This window comes from Danio rerio, chromosome 16 (genome assembly GCF_049306965.1).
Source record: "Danio rerio strain Tuebingen ecotype United States chromosome 16, GRCz12tu, whole genome shotgun sequence".
NCBI lineage: Eukaryota > Metazoa > Chordata > Actinopteri > Cypriniformes > Danionidae > Danio > Danio rerio.
In genome coordinates this window covers 31,959,708-31,987,055 of record NC_133191.1, presented here as the reverse complement: position 1 = coordinate 31,987,055, position 27,348 = coordinate 31,959,708, and the positions used below count along the sequence as shown (strand labels likewise).

General features: G+C 35.7%; 2 protein-coding genes across 4 annotated transcripts in view; both read left to right on the top strand.

Moving 5' to 3' along the window:
* The first annotated feature begins 2,899 nt into the window (after nt 1-2,899).
* syt11b (synaptotagmin XIb) lies at nt 2,900-19,105 on the top strand. Of its 2 annotated transcripts, none has more exons than NM_001162531.1 (4): nt 2,900-3,116; nt 11,608-12,518; nt 14,903-15,023; nt 16,131-16,599. In NM_001162531.1, the coding sequence occupies exons 1-4, from the start codon at nt 3,083-3,085 to the stop codon at nt 16,433-16,435; spliced, it is 1,371 nt and encodes a 456-aa protein (NP_001156003.1). In that variant the 5' UTR covers nt 2,900-3,082; the 3' UTR covers nt 16,436-16,599. The 2 variants fall into 2 exon arrangements, with proteins under 2 accessions (NP_001156003.1, XP_073781454.1); XM_073925353.1 differs by lacking the exon at nt 2,900-3,116 and adding an exon at nt 11,439-11,527 and having other exon boundaries at nt 16,131-19,105.
* Nucleotides 19,106-22,488: 3,383 nt separating this feature from the next.
* The window catches only part of plin6 (perilipin 6), a 39,735-nt gene continuing 34,875 nt past the window's right edge, over nt 22,489-27,348 (top strand). The window contains exons 1-2 of one of the 2 annotated variants that reach the window (XM_005158066.6): nt 22,501-22,650; nt 24,413-24,466. The gene's annotated coding sequence lies outside the window, so the exon portion shown is untranslated. Of the gene's footprint in view, nt 22,651-24,412; nt 24,467-27,348 lie in introns of both variants that reach the window. The other variant, NM_001110481.1, reaches the window with a different exon arrangement.

Below are 27,348 nucleotides of genomic sequence, written 5' to 3'. Positions count from 1 at the left end.
TGCCAGTTCATTCCACTGTGGTGGCCCCAGATTAATAAAGAGACTAAGCTGAAAAGAAAATGAATGAATGAATGAATGAATGAATGAATGAATGAATGAATGAATGAATGAATGAATGAATGAATGAACAATGCAGCTTATCTGAATGCTAAGAGCAGGCCGTCAGGAACAAATACATTAAAACCAGCTAACAGCAAGAACAGAAATGTGCTGTATTCCACAGACCAGTATGTTTGAACTAAAAAATCTTGAACTGAGACCAAAGACTTGTGTGAGATCAAAGACCCGCAGTCGCAATCTGCTTGTTAGGAATGCCATAACATTTTCTAATTCAGTGATACCGAGAAAAAAGTTTTGTTAAGAGTGAGATTTTCTTCTGCTAGGCTATATGTGAGTGATATTAAACAAACAGTGCTAAACTATGTGCCAAAACAGTCTGTCACTTCCATGCTTGCTGATGCCTTTATAAGCCATGCATGCTAAGACAGGAGTGAGGTCACCTAGTGGTTATTTAAAGGACTACATTTAATCTGACAGAAGTGTATGTATATTGTGTATTGTATAAAATATATGGTGCATGGTATAATGTTCTAACAACAATCATATTGATCATCTTTCTTTGCAGTTAGTGCACTCCTCTGGCCACATGAGGCAGCCTAATTGCACGTTTCACAATATCAGCAGGTACAGATGGTCAGGAATTCCAAACTGTTTTTTTTTTTTTTTTAGATTACCAAATATTCTTATAGTCTCCCCTGAGATTTGAACTTAGTATTTATAATGTCATTTGACATGCAGGTAAACGAATAAAATATTGAATCTTTTTTATTGTGATTTCAAATATTTTACAACATTAATATATATTTTTTCAGTTCATTTAATGTTGTTTTTGTACTGCAAATGCTGTATTTTCAGATGTCCAACATATTGATCTTTGCATATCACATGTGGACATATCAGGTTTTTTATTGCAGGCATTCCTTTAATTGCATGCATCATTAAAGCAAAACTAAATTATATATTTTAAGTATATTGATCTTTTTTTTTCATTGAAAATAACTGCTTTCTATTTTAATACTTCCAAAAATTTGGAAACAGTATTTTAAACATAATGTTTTTAAAGAATCATGTCTTTGTCACATGATCCTTCAGAAGTTAGACTTATCGTCTGATTTGCTGCTCAAAACCATTTCTGAATGTTATCGATGTTGAAAACTGCTAAAAATCAAACATGTTGTTTTTGTTTCAGGCAGCATGGTGGCTCAGTGGTTAGCACTGTCACCTCACACCAAAAAGTCTCTGGTTCAAGTCCCAGCTGGGTCAGTTGGCATTTTTTTGTGGAGTTTGTATGTTCTCCCTGTGTTGTCATGGGTTTCGTCCAGGTGCTCTCCCCCACAATCCAAAGACATGTACTGGTGAATTAAATGAACTAAATTGGCTGTAGTGGGCAACACAGTGTAGCAGTAGGTAGTGCTGTCACCTCACAGCAAGATGGTCGCTGGTTCAAGCCTTGGCTGGGTCAGTTGTCGTTACTGTGTGGAGTTTGTATGTTCTCCCTGCGTTCGCGTGGGTTTCCTTCGGGTGCTCTAGTTTTCCCCACAGTCCAAAGACATGCGGTACAGTTCAATTGGGTTGGCTAAATTGTCCGTAGTGTATGAGTGTGAATGAGTGTTTGCGTGGATGTTTCCCAAGGATGGGTTGCGGCTGGAAGGGCATCCGCTGCGTAAAAACTTGCTGGATAAGTTGGCGATTCATTGCGCTGTGGGAACCCCAGATTAATGAAGGGACTAAGCCGAATAGAAAAAGAATGAATGAAATTGGCTGTAGTGTTTGTGTGTGTATGTGAGACTGTATTTGTGTTTCCCAGTACTGGGTTACAGCTGTGTAAAACATATGCTGGATAAGTTGGTGGTTTATTCCACTGTGGCGACCCCTGATGAATAAAGGGACTAAGCCAAAGGAAAATGAATGAATGAATGTTTTTGTTTCTTTTAAATCACTCTTTTTAGAATATTGAGGACACTGAACAGACCAAAATGGACAGTAAAGATATCTATAATATTACAAAAGATTTAATTGTTTATAAAATCTTTGTGTTTTTCAAAGAAAACTGAAAGTACTAAAAGAAGCAGTAAAAATGCCATCATTCTCAACATTGATAACAAGAACAACCCTTAATGATTAATCCTTAAGTGATTAAATTATTATTCCTCACAACAATGGCAGGAAATCAAGAATGACTTCTGAGAGATCCTGCACTGGAAAAAGCCTTTCGTTCATCCAATTTTAAAAAATTAGAGAAATGGTTCACATCTAAATTTGATCACTTGAGCCAATGAAAAATAAATAATTTGCCTTCAAATATCAAGTCCATGAAAGAACAAAGCATATTGAGTTTCTGTTTAATATGCATGCAGTGTGAGTAACCTTAAAATTGTACACTGGTCAAAACAAATATTTCATAGTTTCCTAGAGCTCTTAAACAAAAACACATATTAAACTATGTAAGTTAAAATATATTACTTAAAAATATATAAGAAATTATATTAAACTGAAATGAAAGATACATTTTTAATTGGATGAAGTGCTTGAAATTTTCTTCTAGTGTGTTAAACTTAAAACTGAATTAATGATGCGTGAAATTAACGTTTTTAAATAAAACAATTATTGTGTGATAAGGCTGACTAAAATAATATATATCAAGCCAGTCGTACTTTTTATTCTAAAACACATTATCCTGGAATTAATTAATTACTTAATGGAAGGAACTCCATGTACCTCTGCGGATCTGAAGTTGCTGGAAAGAGACAGAGCGCTCTCTGTGTGTGTGCATCTCGGTGTTTGGATGCTGAGGCTGGTGGGCGTATCTTACAGTCAGGGTCTCGATCTGACGCAGTGCATCTCATTCCATCTGCTCAGCATCACACCGGCCTGGACCGCACCACACACGAGCACACCGTCAACCGGAGAGATGTAGCCATGAACCATCCACAGTATATCAGCTAAACGAAGTACCACCGACATCTAGCTTATTGTTTACTCCTTGGCTGTTATCCGCATCGCAGGGCGCCCAACCCTCAAAATGGCTGAGATGACCGAAATCGGCGCGGCGTACGGTGAGTTGCCTATAGCATTTCCCCGACAGACCTGTGACATGAATATGGCGCATTTATGAACGCACCTGACCTTTTTAAGAATGCGTGATTTTGGTCTAATGTGGAAAGTCGACTGTTTAACCGGGATATGTTATTCAGTCATTAAATATTAAGTGTTTTTGAATGTCGCCATGATGCTGTTTTAATGAAGTGATGCGCAGTAAGAAGGAGCAGGAATGACGTGATGTCTGTTCCTGACAGGACCCCAGGCCTCTTTGTTTGTTAAAATCAGTCTCCACCCCGGTGTACTCAAAAACCACCAGCTGATAAGGGCTGGTCTAATTTATCACGAAGACTCTGGCTTTATATAGGTTTTCAGTCAATAAGGCTGTTGTACAAATGTGTGTTGATTCCAGTAGTGGTTTTGTTTTAAAGAGTTATAGTTGTTAGAGATTATAAACCATTCATTCGGTTTGTCATTTTCTGTTTGCAAAGTATTACTGACTTTTATCTGTAGAGAAATTAAATGATAATAATCAAATCAATAAAATATTATTTGTAAAGACATAACATTATAATTAAATCAATAAAAGATATGATGAATAAATCAATACAATTTAAGACACTTTTTTTAAACATATTTTGTTTTCAGCTGAGAGATGCTGTTTTGCAGAATGTTTTTTTATTGTTTCTTACTTTAAGTCTCTCATCCACTGTCAAATTCAAAGGCAACATGGGTTTCCAGTCATTCAGGTTTTAACTGATGAGAAATAACCCTCATAACCAGGGCCCGATCTTGGGATTAATTTAGGTTGCCCCCTGTAGTGCCCCTCCTCTAAGTGAGTGCCGATTTATATCAAAGCTCAATCATAAAGATGCACTTTAATTCATGTCATACGCCAGATGTTACCTGTTACTTCAGCTGTTTTTCTTGTGTCAAGCGGTTTTGTCCCTGTAGATCGACTGATTTGTTCTGAAATAGAGATTGAAATTGTTACAGTGTTGATTGGCATGGTTTGCTTTTCAGACAAATATTTTAAAAAGGATCAAAATTGATAGTCGCGACTTGCGAGTAGACTAAACATCCCATTCGTTGATCAGAATTACTAGGTTTACTTCCTTGGATTCCACTCATAGCTGTCAAATATGTGTTATTTTAAATTACCATTCTGAGTTGTTATGTCAATGGTAAAAGTGTGCTTCATGGTGAAATCGATAGTGAAAGCAAATAATTCAAACGGTTGTAGCACCAATTGAATAACTTGACCCCCCCCTTTATTGTAAACTGTGGCCCCACCTTGGCCCTTGCCTTTTAAAAAATTCCTAGATCCGCCACTGCTCATAACACAGTTTTGACACCGAAGAAGTCTCTAAAAAATAGTTTATAGTAAAGGACTGTCATACACACTTCAAGACCTTCAAAATACTTGTTAATTTTATCCAGTTTTTTAACAATTACTTTACAGATATATAAAACAGGAATTTTATATGGCGGGCTAAATTTCAGCTGTTTTAATTAATCGTGAGTTAATTCATTTCAAAGGGGTATATGCCGAGCTAATGTGTTACCCATGCTGATACACTTCCGGTGACCTGTTATCATGATTTTTTTTCCATTTCATATGGTTCCTTTTAAAGCATCGATGTTGTAATGCAATTCAAATACAATCTGTTAAACAGACTTTGGCATCAATCTAGTTGCTCAAGCGTATAACGAGACAAAAAGCGTTTGCTTGCACGCGCCCGTCAGAATTGGCAGGCTAGCGCAGAAGCTCCATTGAATATACTGGGGTAAAATAAATGCTCATATTATAAAGACATGGCGGGGAAAATGTAATTTAATGCAGTGCTTCTTGTATAATCTGAGACCCACTTTATATCGGATATCACTCGGCCAGTGGAGATAGATGATTTTTAAAGAAAACAGACCTTAAAAGCGCCGATTTTGCAATGGCATACAGTTTGCCGGAAACGATTAACCCAGGTTACTGGCAAATTAAAAGTCCTATTAGCATGCTGAAATTTGCAATTCTCCAATTATATATGAATAATCTAAAATACACATTCAAAGAAAATTTCTCAGCAATTCTGAACGTATGGATTTTGCAACAAGGTGTGGATTATTTGTAATTTGAAATGTCAAAGGATTTGGAAGGAATCATTTAATATTAAGAAAGTTGCTGATCAGTTATAAAATGCTTTTAGTTGAAAGTTATTAATATTAATTATTAATTTTTAGTTATTAATGTACGACTGATTCAGTACTTCAGTTCAGTTCTTTGTGGCCAAATGGACATGAAATGTTAAAATTTTATACAGATTTATAATGCATTCTGTGGGTTAACATGTGGGGCACACTTTGATCTATTTCCACCCAAAAGCTATAACACATCATTTCAACCAGTAAACTTTATTAATTCATGATAAGGATTCATGATTAACATGACACAGCTCCTGCATGTGCTTTTTTCTAAACTTTATTTAATAAAGATTGTAATGTGTTTTAATTTAAATAAGAAACATCAAGTTTTTTATAAATACTTTTTTTATAGAATTTCCCTGGTTGTTACAATGGAGAAGGACTATGTTGTCCTATTATATTTTTCACTACCATCATTCAGTATGCAATATGTTTAGTGAAATATAGCTTTTAAAGAGTAATGTAAAGGCAAAAATGTGTCATGTGTGAAGCTGTGAAGTCATATGAAAGAAAGGAGTGTCCTCAGACCTGATGCCAGCACCAGCTGGTACCACAGTGCCCACCTCCATCTGGCATCAGCCTCCGAGAGACATTTACCCTCCAGACAGTTAGTTCACCCACTCTCACAGTGGGCTCAACATGTACACAAAGAACAGGCACCGTATATTTCACCATGAATGTCATTTCACGGAACTGCACTGTTTTAAAACGGAACTACACAGTTTCAATTTACTATGATTTTCTATGTGAAGCTGCTTTGACACAATCTACATTGTAAAAGCGCTATACAAATAAAGGATTAATTGAATGTTGAAAACAAGGGCCTATTTAAGAATTCTATAAGACACATTTTGCAAATACTGTACAATTATACCTTGTTTTGTGTTATGCTATTCAACCATTCAATCAGTGATTAATTTTTAATGAAGTAAATGCTAATGGGCAGACCAAGTCAACAGAAATGGAACTGGAATGTTTTCTAAATTTGCGATTTAAAAAAAATCTATTCATTTTTAATTGTACTGACCATGACTTGATTTAGTTGAGATGTCAGCTTTCTCCCTGGTGTTTATCCACTCATGCTTTCAATACTTTTATACAATTTTCATATTCTGATATATTTGGACCAAATCGTAATTTTTATATTAATATTCTATATCCATATTGTAATAAACTGAAGAAAATGTAAAGTTTTGAGTGTCTTTTAAATATGATATTTTTATTTTGACCTTAAAGCAACACAGAGAAAATACAAAAAGCAACAACAACAATAAAGACAAAAAAAGAAAAAACAAACAAAATAAAACAAAGACAAAAAAGATTTAAAAAGCATTGTTACATTAGTTCCTCCAGTTTTATACATTAACAATGTTACACATATATTTCCAGGCCAGTGGGCACAGTTATGATGATCTTGACCTTTCAAAGATAATTAAAGTTTTGAGTGTTGCCATGTTTTTTTCCCATGCTTTTATTCAATTTATGCCCGTTAGTTAATAAAAAAGACATTCTTAAAAAATATCAAATTATATGTGAACATGTATATTCATCAAAGTTTTTGAGTGCATCCCATTATAATGTATACTTTTATTATAATTGATAAGTTAACCCCATTCAAATGAATGGACTTTAAATAAATGAAACAGACCAAATTTATCCAAGCTATATTTTATTTCTAATGAAACATCAAAACAAAAACAAACAAACAAAAAAACTTATATGCTGCAATGGTTTGTCAATAGGTGTACATCTACAGGTTTATATTGAGTCCCAATACCAGCAATATGCAAAAGTATCAACATTTTTAAATGGTTATTTATCTTTAAAAAATAACAGTAAACAATACATAAACAAATGAAATTGAATAAATTACCCATCTTTTGAATCATTCGCAAACTTTTATTCCTTAACTAAAACTAAGCTTTTTTGGGCAAAACCCAGTCAACAATCCCTGTCGTACATTTTCATGATGTTTTTTGCATCATTATGTGTGACGCTAAGACCACAATGCTGGAATAAATGGCACAACTAATTTCTGATATGGTTTGTAAATTGAAGACAATTGATTTCACGGCTGTAAATCTATATTCCCTTATATGTATATTTCCTGGAATGGTCAAATCAAAGCAATTTTCACTGAACCCGTCATCCTCCACCACAGAGTGGATGGCTTGCTTGCTCACCATTCAGCAGATGTTTTAGTTTTACAGTTGCCCTGCTTGAGGGTGTAGCATTGATAGAGCTCTTTTAACAATCCCTCACATATCCCCATAAAACCAATCTGTAATGTAACAAGCAATGGAGCCACCGTCACCACCCCAGACAGATCTTCTCTGCTGTTTGATATTTGATTATTCTACCGTGTCCCCAGTCTAGACACACCTGTCAGGCTCTAAAGGGATGTTATTTAGATTTATATCCTCCGAAATTCTAGAATTGAATCCTAGAGATGTCTCAGTTTAGAGTTCAGAAGCTCTGGGCTTTTTTCTATAGGTTGGTGTCTATTCTCTCTGTTTGCCTATTCTGGTTCATGCCCCATGGGATATTTCCAGGTAACTGTAGCAGCTGTTTTTTCTTCTTACATCATATAGCAATAGGGTGAGAGTCTTTGTCTGTGGCTGGTTGAGAGTGATGAAGAATAAAAAAAAAACAGACTGGGTGGAGCACTAGCTAATCTCTTTTTCTGTCTGCCTCGAGCTGTTCATTTTGGCTGCAGCTCCTTCATGCTGTTCTTTTGGGCTGTAATGACTCTAGATATTGTTTGCTGCCCTTCTCGTTCTCTTCTGAATCTAAATTGCCTTCCATTATTTAAACAAACACGCAGGGATCCAGTAAAACTGCTGACCTCATGTCTGATCTCATAAGTTAGGTCACTGTGACCTCATAATATGGTATGGTGAGGTGGACAGAGTGATCAGCATAAAGACTCATTGTTATTCAAGCCATGTTTAAACAGCTTAGCTTGGCCATGTATCAGCAACACAAACACTCGCCTGCAGGGAGCATTTCTGTTCTGCTGCCATCAATCATAGATTAATTTCAATTTATGTCACTGCTCTGACAGCGCAAGGACAGAAAGTTTCAGTAAATACACAGTCTTTCAGGGTTTTTTCTATCCTTTACTGTGAATGCAGTTTTTTCTTACTGATCTGTAATACAGTCACATACAAATTCATTAAACATACTTTGGGATCAGTAAAAATGTGTTGAATGCCCACTAAAGTTGTACTTTTTAATACAATAAATACAGCAAAAACAATATTTATATTTTATTCAATACAACTATGTTTAGGGGCCAATGCACCTACGGATCCGTTCCAGTTCTTATTATTCTTACGGCTTCTTCTTATGCTCTGGTAGTCTATTGGCAGCCATATGAGCCTTTTGTGGCATTGGCGCAAACTTTGGCACACTGATAGAGGACAGTCTCATCTTCAACCACAACAAATTTGGACTCTAACTCAAACTTTGTAGTGCCATCACCTGTTCAAACTTATGTTAATCTTTATAACATTTTAACCGAATGAGCAACAATCAATATTCTTTTTGATTCTTTCATTGGCTCAAGCCCATTCAAACGCACCCTCTCACATCACTATTTTAAATTTTTTGTAAAACCTATTTGAACAAACTCGTCTTAGGCCATTTCGATTTTAACAAACATTTTATCACATGATTTACAGGCCATGTTAACAAAAAATTATGAAATTCAAGATGATTAGACAAACCGGAGATACAGAGTTTGATTAACTTGCAAACAAATTTAACATAGACCTTGCGAAAATTGACGTGAGCTGCAGCATTTCAGCGCAGTGGTCTGGAGATTCATAAAAATGCTTTTTTGCTTATAACTTTACAACCCAATGTCCAAAATTCATAAAATTGGTATCTTTACATCCATCAGAGCATGCCGAGTCAAGTGAGGTCTGATTTTCTCAGGTCAGACATTTTGGCTGTCGGACATTTTGAATTATGTTAAAAGTTGCTAGTTTTTACGGATGCAATGGCGAATTGTTATAAAAGTCAGTATGTGTCTTCGGGACTGTGCCCTGAAGGCGTTCAAAAAGCTTCGTTGCAGCACCGTTTTTTGGTCAAACGTTACACAACCATATTTCTACAAATGCTAATAACTTTTAAATAACTTTGCGTATTGTTATGAAACTTGTTGTGTCTTGATTCATTCCTTGGGTTGTCCTGAGAATATCGAAACCAATTATGCCTTAATTAACCGAACTTTGTGTCCGCCATGTAGCCTTGGGTCAACAACCTACTTTTTCAAACTCCTCCTACATCGTTTGGCTGATTTGCACCAAATTTGACTCATCATCTTCAGGCCATGCTGACAAACGGTTTTTGACAGACCAAAAGTTATGGCAATTATGTCGATAGAAAAAACTGTTGTTATTTAGCATATGCACAAACGGTTTGAAGTATCAAAACCCAACTTAACTTGTGTGATTTAGAGTTGACATTGACGAAACTATACGTCAGTTTGCACCACCTTCTGGGTAAAATTGACAAACAATTAAATTCTATCAATAAAAATCATACAATATTTATCAAAAGACTTTTGAATAGTTCTGTCTACTGTCATGAGACTGGTCTTTTTTATTTTAAAATCTGTTGTGTTGAACTCTCCATAGATCTTTAGCCCAATTTCCACTAAATTTGGCTCAGACCATGGTGCCAAAAAGTTGTAGAATTTTCCAGTTGCTCTGTAGCTTGTTTCCATGCTTGTTTATGATGTGGACGCTGGTCTGCTTGGCCCTGATAATTGCTGCTTGCAGCTATATTTTAAACTCTTATTCATTTCTGTTAAGACGTACATTCTGGCAATTTTTTTTTATTTCAGGGAACAAATCCCTAATTAATGGATTTATAAAACTAATAATAAGTGATTAATTTGTGGGAAAAATTCATGGCCACTGCTTATGCTTCTGTAAAAAATGACGATGTTTTTGATTGTTTATGATGTTTTTGATGAATAAAAATGAATAAAATATCTTTATTATTAATTTGATCAATGTTCATCAGCATATATAAGTATTTATATCCTAAAATAATAGGACATCCTTTCCAATGTAGGTAAAAAATATGAGAGAAATTAGAGGAAAGTTCATTCAGTACAAAGTAATAGACAGATAATAGACAATACTACACACTATCCAGACTCTATAGGATGGGACTAGCTCGAACAAATCTGTGTTGGAAATGCAATAAACAAGAGGGTACTTATTTACACATGATCTGGGGATGTTGCTTAGTTTATCCATTCTGCTTTAAAATTAAAACAATTATTGAGGAGTGGCTACGCTGTGAGTTACCTGTAGAGCCATGGCTTTGCCTTCTGGTTGACAAACTAGTGATACCTAATATAGGTAAAAATTCCTTTGTTCTTCTCAAGATTGGATGCATTACAGATGCTAGGATGACCCTACATAATTGGAAGTTTCCCAGAATGCCAGAAGTAAAAGAGTGGATTAATGGGATGATTGAAAACGTTGTGTATGCTGGGGAGATTAAATAATGTGGGAGAAGTACATAGAAAAGGGGATAATCTCTGGCGACATTTATAATAGGGATAAATAAGTATGTATCACAAAGGTACCACAACCTTAATTTCCATATATGGTTACTATATGTTGTTCAATTTTCTTGGTGTGACAGGTGGGTGTATATGTACCATGTATCATGTGTAATGTGAAGTGTGTTTTTTGTTCTTGGCAGTAAAAAAGTCGAATTATAAAAAAATTAAATAAATATTTAATAAAAAAAAATATTTTAAAACAATTTAGTCATAAATCATACTGACTCTAAACCTTTATTCGATTATATATATGTTTTTATTTATGGTTCAGCTAACTTTACAGCATTTTAAGTGACAAAGTTACAAAAAAATATGGTTTTAAACAACCAATTTAACATAGGACAACATTAAATGCCAGTCACAAACACAAATGACATTTACACAAACCAAATGTAGGAACACTAGCCAGGATTTGATCTAAAATATTTGATAACTGTGTTGTTGCGTGGTGAGACCGGATGCCGTAGTCTTGTTGTGGGCTGATCGTGGTCCTCTGCATCTTGCGGGTGGAGTGGGCATGAAGCAGAATAAAGAGACTGCCAGTCTGTCAGTGGCTGCTTGTTCAGAGCTGGTGTGCTATAACCATCCAGAACCAGAGAGACTGTCGCTTAATTCTGTTAAAGATAGCTATCTGAACGTCTTAAGGTATGAATGTAGAAGATGTAAATGGATGTGACTGAGTTATGTCCCCTTGTGTTTATCTCCCGTCTGTTCTTCTCTTTCAGACATGTCTCCAGTGCTGGCAGGGTTTATCGGTGCTGGCGTGTTGGTCGTTGCAGTCTTTGCGTTAATCTACCTGTGGACTTGCTGTCAGAAACATTACAACAGGACCAACTACAAGCTCCATGGCATCCAGTCGGAACACAGCGATCCTCTCACAGACCCTCCGTACAAATTTATCCACATGCTGAAAGGGATGAGCATCTATCCTGATGCACTTACCAACAGCAAGAGAATAATTCGAGTGGCACGTGAAGCCAGAGCTCAAACCTCTGACCGAGTACAAGGCAGCAAGGGCCGCCCAGTGGTGCTGGTGAATATGGATTCGGCAGCAGAAAGTGGCTTGCTTGGGGAAAAGCAGATGAGGCTTGAGGAAAGTGGGCATGAGGTTTCCAGGCTGGAGAGGGAGCTTCCGGTGCGAGCCGATTACTGCTGCTTGGATAGCAGCTCCGCAAGCAGCAGTCAGACGTCCAGCACTACGGTTTCCAGCACTGCTACACCCTTCACCCCTGCCGATGAACCCAGCCGGGGAGACCTCAGCATTGCAATCGACTATAACTTCCCCAAGAAGGCCTTGGTGGTCACCATCCTGGAGGCTCGTGGTTTGCCGGCAGTGGAAGGTCAGACAGGCAGCGCCGACCCCTATGTAAAGATGACCATTCTTCCGGAGAAGAAGCATCGAGTGAAGACTCGAGTTTTGAGGAAGACTCTGGAGCCTGCGTTTGATGAAACCTTCACGTTTTATGGCGTACCGTACAGCTCCTTGTCAGATCTCACGCTGCACTTCTTGGTGTTGAGCTTTGATCGTTTTTCACGAGATGATGTGATTGGTGAGGCTATGGTTCCGCTGGCTGGCGTGGACCCGAGTACAGGACGGGTTCATATTACACAACAGATCACAAAGAGAAACATGCAGGTAAGATAACACAAACAATTAATTTGAGAAATCATTTACTACATTGTAGGTTTTATATGAAACTTATGACTAATAAAAATCTATAAATTTGAACTTTGCATCCCCTTAAAAGTAAATTCTGTATAGTACGAGTAATATGAATTAAATTTAGGCCCCGTTTACACTAATGTGTTTTTGTTTTAAAACGCTTAAGTTTTGCTACGGTTGCGCCATCCGTCCACACTACGCCGGAGTTCTCGAGCTCGTCGTCTGTCCACAAAAATACCTCTCTTGCTTTCTTTGCCATCGCGTTAAATGTTCAACCGGCGTTTGTTGACTAAAAATTACCAAATGCCGAGTGAGACGCATGCTTTCTGTTTATACTAGAATGCGCATGCCCAGAGTGCACGGATGGTCACGTGATATACGTTTTTGGTGGCGTAGTGTGGACGGAGATATGTTCAAAGACGCTAGGTAAAACGCTAGTGTGGACGCGGATCGTTTTTGATCTAAAACGCCGTTTTAAAACTAAAACGCACTAGTGTAAACTGGCCTTAGACTACTAAATCCGCCATTTTGTTAGTTTAACGTGTAACGTAAATGGCATCATGGGATGGAAAAGAGTCCATCAATTGCGCATTTCAAAAATCTGGTCATCTGGCTGTTTTTAGCTTACATACTATACTGTAATATACTATACTATACTATTTTACGAATAATTTCTATACAGTATTAGAGTAGGCAGATTCAGACACAAAGTCAGTGTCCTATTGTACCTAGTTTAATTCTGTGTATCACTGTCAGTTATAAAGCACTATGCACTGCATCATATAGTGCTTCATATAAGCCGCATGCAAAAAACAAAAATGTGATATATATTTATAGCATAAAATACTATTAACTACTACATATACATACATAAAGTATGCACAACTACAACAATACCTACAGTATATACCATATTATGTACATTATATAACAAGACTAAAGCATTTAGATTCCTTAAATGCGTTTCCTGTACTGAATGTGTGCTGTCACGCTGTGATTGATTCATCTGTGCTCTTATTATAAGTCAGACTCTTGTATGAGCTCAGCACTGAATCATCACTGTGTCATCCTCCTACTGCAGATTGCAGTCATTGATAAATGTGCTTATCCTCCTGCTCACTGCGTGGGTTTGGATGATGCGTACATCAAAGCCTGCTTGTGCCTCCACACGGAACTTAAGAGAGGATGAGCTGTGAAGATAAACGGAAAACAATTATTCACGAGTGAACAGCTCGTGTACCCATCATTAATGAATCTAAACAGTTCCTCTGCTAACACAACTTATGTTGAGGAGCTGCTATGAGTCTCACTTACCTTTTTGAGCTGAAGTTATAGTGATGTGGAGGTGCATAGAAAACCTGTTTTATTGTTAATTTAAGGGGGAGGGTCGGACCACTGACTCTGATTCCCCAGGCTCTGCATTTTTGGGGAAATTCCAAATTGAACCAAAACAAACGATAGCGATTGGCCTAATATTGGCAAAATTCAGGACATTGCAACCTGCAGAATCTGAGAATGAATGAATGAATAAACAAATAAATATTAATAATTATTTACCCTCAATTGATAACAAACCTGTTTGAGTTCCTTTCTTCTGTTGAACATAAAATGTTTTTTTTTCTTCTGTTGAAAACAAATGAAGGCATTTTGAAGAATTTTGGTAGGGAAAATACTATCAAAGTTAAGATTTTTATCCTGCATTCTTCAAAATGTATTCATTTGTTGTTTAACAGAAGAAAAATCTTCAACAGGTTAAGACAGGGTTTCACAAACTTTTCCAACCCGCAACCCACAAAAGAACAATGCCAGTGACTTGCGACCCCCAATATTCTCTGAGGTGGTTTTAATAATATAAACCTTGCAGTTGTACATTATCTACCTTGACTATTCATTGTTTAATTTTGGAGAATACTACTTGGAGACCATCCTCCATGTACAGTTGTTTTAATTTATTTTTAATATACGTTGAGTGCCATAAAGGTGTCAGAAAGTTTAACCTGGTTTTGGATTTAGTGCATCTGACGCTTTTGCTGTGTTTTTAATACAACGTAATCACCCCAGGATTCACAAAAAAATTTAAAGACTGATGGCTTTTCATTTGCATTTTTTAATGTAACTACCAAGCGACCATTGCATCCTGCATCCTGGCCCCCACTTTGGCAACCACTGGGTTAAGAGGATGAGTAAATTATGATTGAATTTAAATTTTTGAGGTGCACTACTTCTTGAAGGCAAAAAAAGAAGATAAATCCAAATGGTTCCATTCAGTATTTATTTTTTTATTATGCAACTGTTAGTGTATGGATGCCCAAGAAAAGCTGTCTATTTAAACATCGACTGTGTTTTTTTTTTTGCAGTGTGTGAGCCATGGAGAGCTGCTGGTTTCTCTTTCCTATCAGCCTGTTTCTCACAGACTCAGTGTGGTGGTGTTAAAAGCAAAACATCTTCCAAAACTGGACATCACTGGCTTGTCTGCAAGTAAGTCTACATTTAAAAAGACGTTTCAATCAATACAACCCTGTTATTGTTTTTCTATAAACAATATTAGTGCTTTTATTAATTTGGTCAAGTGACAGTAAAGAAATTTACGTTGCAAAAGGTTTTTCCATTCAAATGTCCTTTTATTTTTTTATTTGTATATAAAAGACACTTGGACATGATTTCATGGTTTTCAGAAAATATTAAACAGTACCTCAGTTTTTAATATTAAGCGTGCATGTCCACCAAAGTGTTTTTGCACTGCTTTTTTTTTCTTTTGTTGTCAACGGAAGTGCGTGTGCATTTTACGCTCAATGCTAAGCGCATGGCATTTTATAAATCCTTTGACAGCTGATTTTTTAGAGTGAAAATAATGCCTTGGTGAACACACCCTAATAATAACTTGTTAAATAATAAGTCATAAAATTATTTTACTGCTGAAAATTGCACGACAGGAATACGGTATATATTAAAAACAAACTAAAACACACAAAATTCTATTTATTATATTTATAAATATCACTTTTATTGTATTTTTTGTCAAATTATTTCAGTATTCTTTTTTTTACCAAACCTATGCTTTTGAACATCATATATTTTTTGTCAAAATACAAATGTCACTTTTATGACATTTTAAATGTTTGTGAATAGATTAAAAATAAACCCATTTAAAACAGGTTTTGCTTTCTTCTGAAGAGACGTGATCACTCTTGATACCGATTTCATTTCAGCGTTCGTTCACATAAACATTGATCAGTAACAGTAGCTGAAGCTTAACCTGATGCACAAGAACATAATAGCTTTTGTGGCCAAGTTTGAAAGTCCTTAACAATTTACACTATTCCATGTGCGAATAAAGGATAAAAAATATCGGTTCATATAGTTGATGTACCATAATTCATAAAGATTTTTTATGTCTGTCAAAGTTTTGGGTGGACAGACATTCAATAGAGGGACAAAATCTGTACCAAAGGTGTTTAAATATGAAATAGTTTTGAAATGACAGGAGAGAACAATGATAGACTTTTCTGAACTAATCCCTAAAATGTAGTAGCAAATCCATAACAACTGTTGGAATCTAATAACTGGTCTTATCTCTTGTCCCAGATCCTTACGTGAAGCTGAATGTGTTCTACGGCCACAAGCGCATTGCCAAGAAGAAAACGCATGTGAAAAAATGCACGCTCAACCCCGTCTTTAACGAATCCTTCATCTATGACGTGCCAGCTGAGTTGCTCCCTGACATCTCTATTGAGTTCCTGGTCATGGACTTTGACCGCACTACTAAAAACCAGGCTTTGGGACGCCTGGTGCTCGGCGCAGACAGCCCATGCCCTTCAGGTGCTGCCCACTGGCAGGAAGTCTGTCAAAACCCACGACGCCAAATATCAAAGTGGCACACGCTCAATTAACATTAGAGCTTCACATTAACACTCTCTCTCCACACACACACACTCAAAACACAGGCACACAGGAAACATTTCTGAATGAGAGAGAGAGAAAGAATTCTGGGAAAAGATGCCTTTGTTACCACCCACAACATGGTAACTGAAATTCAGGAGGATTTGTAAAAAAAGAACTTAAGCCAACTTTTACATCATTGCTGATGCAACGATGGGCCTCGGAAATGAATCATTTTAAAATCACAAGGACACATTACCTAATCACACATACATAGAAGATAAATAATAAAACGAGACCAAAATATAACAAACTGACAGACTGTTAGAGGAGTTCTTGTGGTTTGGGATTCTATAGCTGTTCTCAAGAAACGTATCGCATGTCTTAACGCTCCGTATTTAAATCCAGAATGGGACATTACGTGCTTTTATGCGCAATACACTGGCTCTTTTAGAAGGGGAGCTTGTGAAAAAATATCTTCTGATATGTACTGATTATCTCCACTGTATGAGCAACGCACCAAAGTGACGCAGAGGTTGTATGATCTACGTTAAAGTATGATTTGTTCCGTTCTGCTTTGGCTGGAGATGTTACGGAGATTCCTGCTGTGTCACATTCTCCTCAGCTATTAGTCCAGTCATGTGATTGTACAACAATAACCTTTTTGGCAGCACTCCGGGCCTGATTTATTGCTTGGGCAACAATTTCATCATACACTTTGGATAAATCAGGCCCTGAAAAACCTCAGTCTACACTGCTATGCCACAAACACACTCTGAATGTCACTTTCTGTCTGAATTTCATACATCAGAGCTTCACTTCACCATGAAACAGAGGTTCACTGTGTTGTAGACTTGACTAGCCCATGTCATCAGATGCTCTTTTTATAAGGTGAATTGGATCTGCTGTCATTTTATATCCTGTGTGATATAGAGATAGACAAACATGTGTGCTTGTAGAACAAAGCTGAAAAGCTTTGGTATTAATAAGGAGGCTTTCTGAGCCATTTGATATGACCTTAAGGAAAAAGAAGGTATGTAGCATTTTATCCTTTGTATTTCTGTCATTTGCATACTACCCTCTCCTTACTTCCCCCATTTCTGTCTCTCTCTTTTATGATGAGAACATGTATAATAATGTGATTCCCACTGGTAGCCTGAGACTTTCTGACTGGTGCTCCTTACTTTGAATTTACTTTTATTAAGTCTACAGTCTATGTCTGGGATAGAATATTGTGTCTTATGAAGTCAGAATAAAGGCTGATAACTTTTTGTCTACACCAGACACGAGCAGCACAACACAAGTAAAGACAATAAAACCCATTACAAGCACTGAATAAATCACAAGGCAACAAATTTCCAACAATAAACTGAAGCCGGTTTCATTTCTGAAGAATAGATCATTCTTTTCATTGACTAACCAAATTATATTTGGTTCCTTTAATGATCCTGCTTGTGCATTTCTTTTAACGCGGAAAGAACACTGTAGTAAAAAAATGAACTCCATTGAAACAATTCATTTTAGTGAATCAAACATACACTGCAGTTAAGTCTGATTTTAGAAAAAAGGACATAATGTAGGCAGTTGTTTTAAATGTATCAAAAGACAGCGACAGTAACTAATCAGCATGGTGAATGGCTGGTTGATCATAAGACAAACTGTACTTAAAGATACAAATGATGCATTTTGTCAGGACAATTTCACGACAGTTAATAGACTGCAATTATGCTGCTACAAAATGCAGAGATAACGCAATCAAGCCCTCACCCTTTAACGCCTCTGCTTTTTTTGTGGATGAGGTTGCCCTGATGGCATTTACTAGAGCAGTTTGAGCAAGGAGAATGCATTGCACTAGGCATGACAAGCTGGGAAGAGACCCAGAATGAACCTAAGACACAGGAAGGATTATATCTAGAGCTGAAGGAAGTTAACAAAATAAAGTATGTTCAACAGTTTTTCCACTATGATTTAGTCCCATGTATTCAGAAAACTATAAATGATTGAAAAATGTCTTAACTCATTTAGTTAATACTGAAAAGATCTAAATTGACATTTTCTCCAAAAAATGCATTCCTAAAAGTGCAAAAAAAAAAAAAAAAAATTGGAAATGTGCTCAGGATTGAGGAAAATCAGAAAAACACGTACTATTGCCCAAAACACTTATTGTTATTTCTCTAATATAGATTACACACACTCCTGCTTAATTACCTACATATAGCCAATAGTGGTAAACAATATAGCAAATGCTTTCTCTATCATAAAGATGCTATTTCTGAATGGATCTTCTTCCATGTTCAAGTCACACTTCCTGTATAAAAGCACACTCTATCCACCTAGCAATCTCTTTCATGTGGAAAATCACTGGTATGCCAAAAGAGAAAGATAGAAAACATTATTTGGAGAACCTAAAACACACAGGTAGAATAATTATACTAATAATACAGGATAGATAAAAATAATAAAATGTAAAACAACATTCCTGTGACCTTAACACAATTTATGTTCAAAAATAAAGTGGCAGGACACTGCAAAATGTATTAGTGCAAAACAATATCTTGTGAATATTTGACATGATGTACTGGAAAATGCTGTGAGATCTCTGCTAATGTTACACACCCACCTGTATGTTAGTGTTCTTAACATCCACTGAATGTGCAAAATAAACGTGATACACAAATTAATATCTTTTTGTCACTTCCATATATAAAGGGAAATTTCAGAACATTTCTGCTTGAGATGGATAATAGAAGTGCTTTCACATTGGCAGCATGGTGGCTCAATGGTTCGAGATGTCTTCGCTGCAGTCCGTAGCACGATGACGTACTGGATCAGGTCTAATAAGTGGAAATCGTAACACTCACTATCGTAATGCACTGTAAAAAATGCAGGGTTCCACACAATTCTTTCATGTTGTCCCAACACAAATCGATTAAGTTAACTTAACACTTTTACCAAAATTTGTGGATTGAACATGAAAAAAATTAAGTTAACGCAATAAAATCTCAAGAATTGCGTTTATTCAGCTGGTTTTAAATAAGTAGTAGGAAGAATTCAATGATGTCAATGACAGAATTCAATAATGTCGCCTCACAGCAAGAAGGTCGCTGGTTCGAACCTCGGCTCAGTTGGAGTTTCTGTGTGGAGTTTGCATGTTCTCCCTGCCTTTGCGTGGGTTTCCTCCGGGTGCTCCGGTTTCCCCCACAGTCCAAAGACATGTGGTACAGGTGAATTGGGCAAGCTAAAATTGTCTGTAGTGTATGTGTGTGTGAATGTTTCCCAGAGATGGGTTGCGGCTGGAAGGGCATCTGCTGCATAAAAACTTGCTAGATAAGTTTGCGGTTCATTCCGCTGTGGCAACCCCGGATTAATAAAGGGACTAAGCCGACAAGAAAATGAATGAATGAATGGATAATAAATTTAATTTGTTTAAATTCAAAACATAAATTGTTTGCAACAATTTAGCAGACAATTCCCAGTGTTGGGTTAGGGCTGGAAGGGCATCTGCTGTGTAAAACTGTGCTGGATAAGTTGGTGGTTTATTCTGCTGTGGCGACCCCAGATTAATAAAGGGACTAAGTCAAAAAAAAAAACTAATCAATTTCAGACATCTTTTCTGTGTGTTTGTGTAGGTGTATAAACATTAATAACTGTGAGGGTTGAGTTTAGGGTTGGGGTATGTATAGATGTTAACAACAGAATGTAATGGGTAATTCAATAATATCAATAGTTTAATTTTCTAGCAACAAACGCTTGCGCATGCACGTCTACTAATCAATCTTGTGCTACAGGCTGCAGCGAGGACACACTCCAGTGGTTTGCATGGTTGCCTCACAGCGAGATGGTGGCTGGCGCAAGTCCTGGCTGCACCAGGAGGCCTTTTTTTGCAAGGTTTGCATGTTCTCTCTGTCTTTGGAGATTCCTTCAGGTTCTCCTGTTTCCCCCAAAAGACATGGAAGATAGTTTTCTTTGTTTATAGTTTTATCTTTATTTATATTTACAGCGCAAATCCAATTAGATCTACTTGTTACACTCAAAAAAATAATAATTTTTCACTCATTCAAACTACGTAATTAAAATGAGCTGAAACAACACAATTCTTGAGATATCACTGGGACAACTTAATTTTTTATATAAATCCACATAAATTTGTTAAAAGATAACTTAATCGATTTGTGTTGGGACAACATGAATGAATTGTGTGGAACCCTGCATTTTTTACAGTGTAGGTAAACTGCTCCGGTTTCCCCCACAGTCCAAAGACATGTGATATAGGTAAATTGGATTAACTAAGTCAGTCATGTGTGAATGGGAGAGTGTGTGGTTGCTTCCCAGCACTGAGGGTTTTGGGTTTCACCAGGTAGGGCATCCTGATAAAGCAACCACTGTTCATCATAGTGGTATTGGCTAACAAAACATTTTTAGAAAATTTGACTAGGGACTTTTGTAGCTGTGTGACAAAAAATGAATCAAACTGCAGTCAGTGGTACTTTTGTTTCTTCAGTGATTCTGCTTGTTTACCGCAAGAGTTTAATCATTGATTCTCAATGACACTCAATCAATGAATACATTCACTAAAAGATAGAAAATATTACTTTACAAATTGTATACTGTAAATCATCAGAACATTTTTTATATTAGTCAATAACATGATACTGGTATTTATATTTAAACTGAATAAATATATACAGTATTTACCTACATTTACATAAAGGAAAAAATAGAGTGAATGATGGGCTCTGTGGGGTTTTCTGTGGGCACAGATTCTGTGTGGGCCAACTGTAGCTATTTTGTACAGTGTATAAGAAATAGCAAGGTTGGATTTTGAAGGTTTAAGCTGAAGCAAAGAGAAAGTGAAATTCCAAACTGATATGTAACAAATATAATACGGATGAAGCCTGGATTCTCACTCAAAAAAAAAAAAAAAAAAAAGAATATGACAGCCATAAAGAAAGCCACACTATAGCCATCAGAGCTGTGGATTCTGTTGGATAACTGATGGATGAGTTGAAACTAAGCAAATGATGATGAGAAAACGTTCAAAAGAAGTTTCTGAAAATCAAATGATGAAGTATATTACAGGAATGTATGTTTTAAAGCTAACCTCGAGCAAATAAATGCGTCATGAGCATTGACGTCAATTAATTTCCAAAAATAAATAAAACCATGAAAATTATTCTGTCTCCCTTTTAAAGGTCTGAGAACTCTACTAAAAGTTAAAAAAAAAAATCGTTATTGCCACCAGACATGTTAGATTGTGAAATGCAATAATACGATAGCCTCCTCTTTTGATACAGATCCTTTAGGCAAAGTCTGAGAAAATTTCCCAAGCTCAAACTGTCAAATGATTGTTTACACTTATTTAAGTCTGCTTTACTGAATCATTTTTGTTGGAAATTGAGGAAAAACCAACATGACTCTCCAAAGAGAGTCTTTGTGAAGATTTTCCATTATGCCTTGGCAATGTGAGATGACCTTAATGTACTTCTTGTTCAGTGATTGATTTTCTCGGAAGAAACTTCAATCTTCTGGTAGTTTATTCCCATTCGTTCAATTTCTGAATCAGAACAGGAATGCTGTTGAAAAGGGTCTGAACAATCCATAAACTTTTGAACTGTGACATTAAAATCATAACTCTCTAGATACATCTGACTAGACTCTCTGTACACAGCAGACATGTTCCTACATCACAAGTTTAGATAACATTAGATTCCATTCTTCAAAATGTCTTGCTCATTAAGGCAGAGACTCTACTTCTTTGTTTATTACAACAAAGAGCTGTCTTTATTGTCTTTCCGCAGATTTTACTGAATAGACGTAATTCTGGTATGAACATTGATGTCAATTCTGGTAGCTGATGTAAACAAGTCAAAGAGCATACGTGAGAAATGGCAGTCAAAACTGTCCAAAAATCCCACAGTCCATCAACTGTCTGGTTGGTAAACCAATGGCAAACAACGCCACAGAATCATCTCCACATACGTGGATTGGCCGCACCCTAAATGAGGGGCATCACATGCACCTACCATGAAAAATGACAAATTCATCCAACAAAACCCTCAGATCAGTCATTGCAGACAGATTGAGAACTAACTGAAAGAGTTCAAGTGGGTGTGAGACTATTAAATAACTGATATTTTTGATAATTGATAACTTTGTTAACTATTTAAGATATCGCTGTATTTTTATTTTGGTATTTTTCCATCTCAAAGGACACAATATCCTTAAGGTAAGAACTATTGCTGCTTATTGTCTACTCGGTAAAAAAAAAAAAAAAAAAGTGAAATAGTGTAGATACAGCAGATGGTAAAGCCTCAATGTAGAAAAGCCTGTGTGTTGGGATTAAATTTGATTTCATTGGGATTTAATTTGTTTTATGCAATATATTCATTTTGATACAAATAAACAAAAAATCTATTTATTTAATTGTAAATTATAGAATGGGATTCTTGATTATAGCTTTAAGTCTAGCACAATAAATTTTAATCGTATATAGATAAATATAAATCCGTACAATAACAGAAACGTTACTAGCCAGTTATTACTCTGTATTTCTAATGTAATCTATGTATACCTGGAAATAATATAGTTGTAAATTACTACAAACATTTTTTAAAAATAGGGTGTTACAGTGGGTAGCACGATCCCCTCACAGCATGAAGGTCACTGGTTTGAGCCCTGGCTTGGTCAGTTGACAGTTCTTTCTGGAGTTTGTGTGTTCTCCCTGTGTTCGCGTCTGTTTCCTCCGGGTGCTCTGGTTTCCCCCATAGTCCAAAGACATGTGGTATATGTAAATTGAATGAGCTAAACTGGCCATAGTGTTTGTGTTTGAATGCAAGGGTGTATGAGTGTCTCACAGTGTTGGATTGCGGCTGGAAGGGCATCTGCTGTGTAAAACATATGCTAGATAAGTTGGCGGTTCATTCTGTGGTGACCCCTGACTGTTTAAGGGACTAAGCTGAAAATGAATGAATGAATGAATGAATATAAAAAAAAATACTTTTTTATATTTTCAATATCAAAACTTCCAGTTGCAAAAGGAGCAGAGATCATTATGCAATATAAAATATAAAAACCCAACAGGCAGATAATTTTTGCAATGCAGCATAAACCGAGGAAGAATCAAGTCTTCTTCAGAGTCCTGAAAGATGATTAGCTACCCCTTCCATTATTTGTATAAAGTATGTTCAATAATCTTTTATATTTTTTCATCTCCCAAGGATTTTTCACCAAAAAATAAATAAATAGATGTGTCATTGTTTGTTCCAGTTGTTTCAAACCAGTTTGATTTTTTTTTTTTATATTTACGAAACCAAAAGTCATTGGTTTCCATAGCATTTTTATCATAGAATGTTGATCAATGGCTACCAGTTTCCAATATTCTTCATTATGTTCTTGTTTGGGTGGATTGGTGGCTCAGTGGTTAACACTGTCATCTCAAAGCAAGGTCACTGGTTCAAATCCCAGCTGGCATTTCAGTGTAGAGTTTGCATGTTCTCCCCATGTTCGCGTGGGTTTTCTCTGGGTGCTCCAGTTTCCCCCAAAAGTCCAAAGACATGCAGAAGAGGTCAATTGAATAAACTATGTGTGTGTGAATGAGAAAGTCTATAGGTGTTTCCCTATACTGGATTGCAGCTGGAAGGGTATCTGCTGCGTAAAACATGTGCTGGAATAGTTAGTGATGTATTTTACTGTGCCGACCTCTGTAATAGAGACTAACCCAAAGGAACATGAATGAATAAATGAATATCTTTGTTTGTGTTTAACAGCAGAAAGTTTAAAGTGATATTTGACATCATGTTGTTATTTCACTTTGTATAAAGTTGTTAATTTAAAAAAATATATACAGATTTAAAAATTATGATTGATAATAACTTGATGGATAATTGATTCACGTTTTTGGTGAACAACCTCTTTAAGGCAGATTACAAGAGTTTCTTTTTTTTTTTTTTGCTATCTTTTATATTACCTATCACTTGAATTTCCCGCAGGTAAGCACTTGTTCAGAGCTGACATTCACTGGAATTTTGGGGCCCATCTGAGCAGTAAGTGAATCTAAAAAGCACACACTTTATTGTACAAACAGGCCTGTCATTAAGCTTTTGATCTATTTTCCGTTGGATTTTATTTCATGAGATAACATTCCTTTTAAACTCTTTGATCTGTACATTTGACTTGATCTGATAAGAATTAGACAGACTTGGAAGTTTTTGTCTGTCCATGACATTTCAAGGACACCAAATCAATTGACTGCTTTCATCCCACAATATTACTTACTGCTGGATTTCCCCCCCACATCCTATACTCTAGATTTCATTGTTTAAATGCAAGCTCAGTTTTCTGGTGTGGTTTAAACACTTAATGAAATTTTCACAGCAAGGGTGTTCAGCACTGACTGATAATGTCATGTGACATCAGCTGACTTGGAATGGGCAAGTCATATTATTGATTACAAAACAGTATTGACGTAGTTGAAATTAAGTATTTTCAGCTGTCAGAAGTAAAGGCCTTTGGTTTGGTAATCATAATGTATAATTAGTACGATAATACTAGATTACTGTTTTAAAAGAATTCTACTCAGGGTTTCCACTCTTTAATGAACAGCAGATTCAAGGACTTTTTAAAGCACCATTAATTTTAAATCAAGCTTTTTTTAATTTCCCCAGCATATAGTGCCATGTACTCAACATTTCACTTACACTTAATATTCAGCTTAAAATGTCAGAGTAATGATGATGTTTTGAAGGTGTCATTTCAGTGGTTAAAAAACAATAGACCATTTCAATGTGGTCATGTCACTGGCCCATAAACGTTTCCTGCTTGATAACAAACCATTTCATGACTGTAACAAGAGCAATTTAATAGTTAAAACAGCTCTCATAACATCATTTGTCACTATGTAGCTATTTTTGGATTCTGGAAAGCCAATGGAAAATGTAAAACAGGAAATATGTTGGGACCGTTGTTTGTTTACATCCCTCAGAATGGTTTATACTAGTGTATTTAAATATGGTTTTTGAAAAATTAATAAAATGTGCTTCATTTGTCAAATTTAAGATTTTTAAATAAATATTTTTTTTTACATTTTTTTTATAATTTTAGTTTTGTTTTGGACAGCTGCACAGTTCAGTCTCTAAAATAACACCATAAACAAATTCCATTTCAAATTTAATTTCAAGCATCTATGTTTGTTTTTAAGTACTTTCCAAGTCTTGAATCTAGGGCTGCACAATTTATCATTTCAGCATTGAAATCGCAATGTGATCATTCGCAATAGTCACATCACAAGCAGTGTTGGAGAAATTTATTTTAAAAAGTAATGCATTACTATATTGAGTTACTCCCCAAAAAAGTAAATAGTTGTGTTTGTTAGTTACTTTTTATGATAAGCACTGTGTTATGTTTTTTGAGTTCATTTGCATTACTTTATTTTGACCAGGCTGAGGCTTGATGTCTTTCAGAACTAGCAGGGAGATTTTTTTCCTTTTTTTTTAAATAGAGGAGTTAACGACACACTGTATAACCTTCATTTACCTTTAAAAACACACAGTAAAAATGAATGAAGGGTAATGTTATCTTCTGAGAATTCCCTGACCCCACCCCGGAGTTATGCATGCCGTATATACAGATTAATGACAGTTTAAAGCAGTGTGTTTGCTACTTTTGTACTTTTTGTCTTATTCAAAAGTAAAATCACTGTCAATTCAGATAATTCTCTTTTCTTCTTTTCTTCCATGCGTTCAAAATAATGCGAATTTTTTATTGCAAAAATCAAAGGGTCTGTCATCTTCATTTCTGTCTGTTCCTGCATTCTTTTATGGAGTGTGTGATTCAACATGACTACATTCATTTTAATTTAGCAATAACTTTTTTTGGAATTAAATTAAAAAGTAACTCACATTAAAAAAAATTTTAAAAGTAACTCAGATATTATTACTTAATTTTGAAAAGTAATGCGTTACTTTTTACTTAGAAAAGTAATATTATTATGTAGCTCGCTTTACTTGTAATATGTTATCGCCAACAATGATCGCAAGTAAGCAATGTTAAGTCTGGATTATAATTTAGCATTTTGCTTTTGTTTTTCAGGCCTGTGACTGTGCAAAGGTTTTAAAAGCCTTAAGGCCTAAGAAAATGCACCATTTGTATCTTTGAAAATTTACTGATTAATTTTATGGAAATTCATGGTTTTATTATTATAAAACGAATGCTGTTTCATTTACATTGGATTATTCAATTACTGTATACCTGAATACCTTTCGACTCTTCGGAAAACAATTAAACACTGTGTATTTAAATGCATATTTTTCTTTATTGAATTTATCTATGCTTGTAGATTGTTTATTATACAAATATTGTGTTCAAAAATATAAATATTATGCTTATTATACAAGACTTATTGTGCTCAAGTGCTATACAAATAAACTTGAATTATATTTTAGGCACTCCCCTGAAGAACCTTCCCAATCCAATTACAATTATTCAATTATACTCATATTTAAAAATACAATCTCGATAATTATATTCCAAATTAAACGATAATGATATATATTTCGATATCAGTTTTTAATGCTTCCAGATTTGTAAGAGTACCCCAACGATGATGCCACAACAATGAAGCCACAAAAATTAGAGGGTTCATTAAATGGCATAACATTTTTGGCCAATAAATGTTTGGTGGTCGAAAATTCAGTACATCTCTAATATTAACACACCTTTAGAGTCCCATTGTTACGCATTTCTGCTGTGTGATCTTGGATCAATATGGAGTAAAAAAAAAAAGTAAAGAGCTTATCATAGTTATTGACATACACTTTAGCGCAATTCGATATAATATCGTTTATTGGCCCAACCCTTCCACATTACTTTCAAAACATACTAGCAATTCAACATCAGTGCGATCTAATCCTTCCAAAAAAAAAAAAAA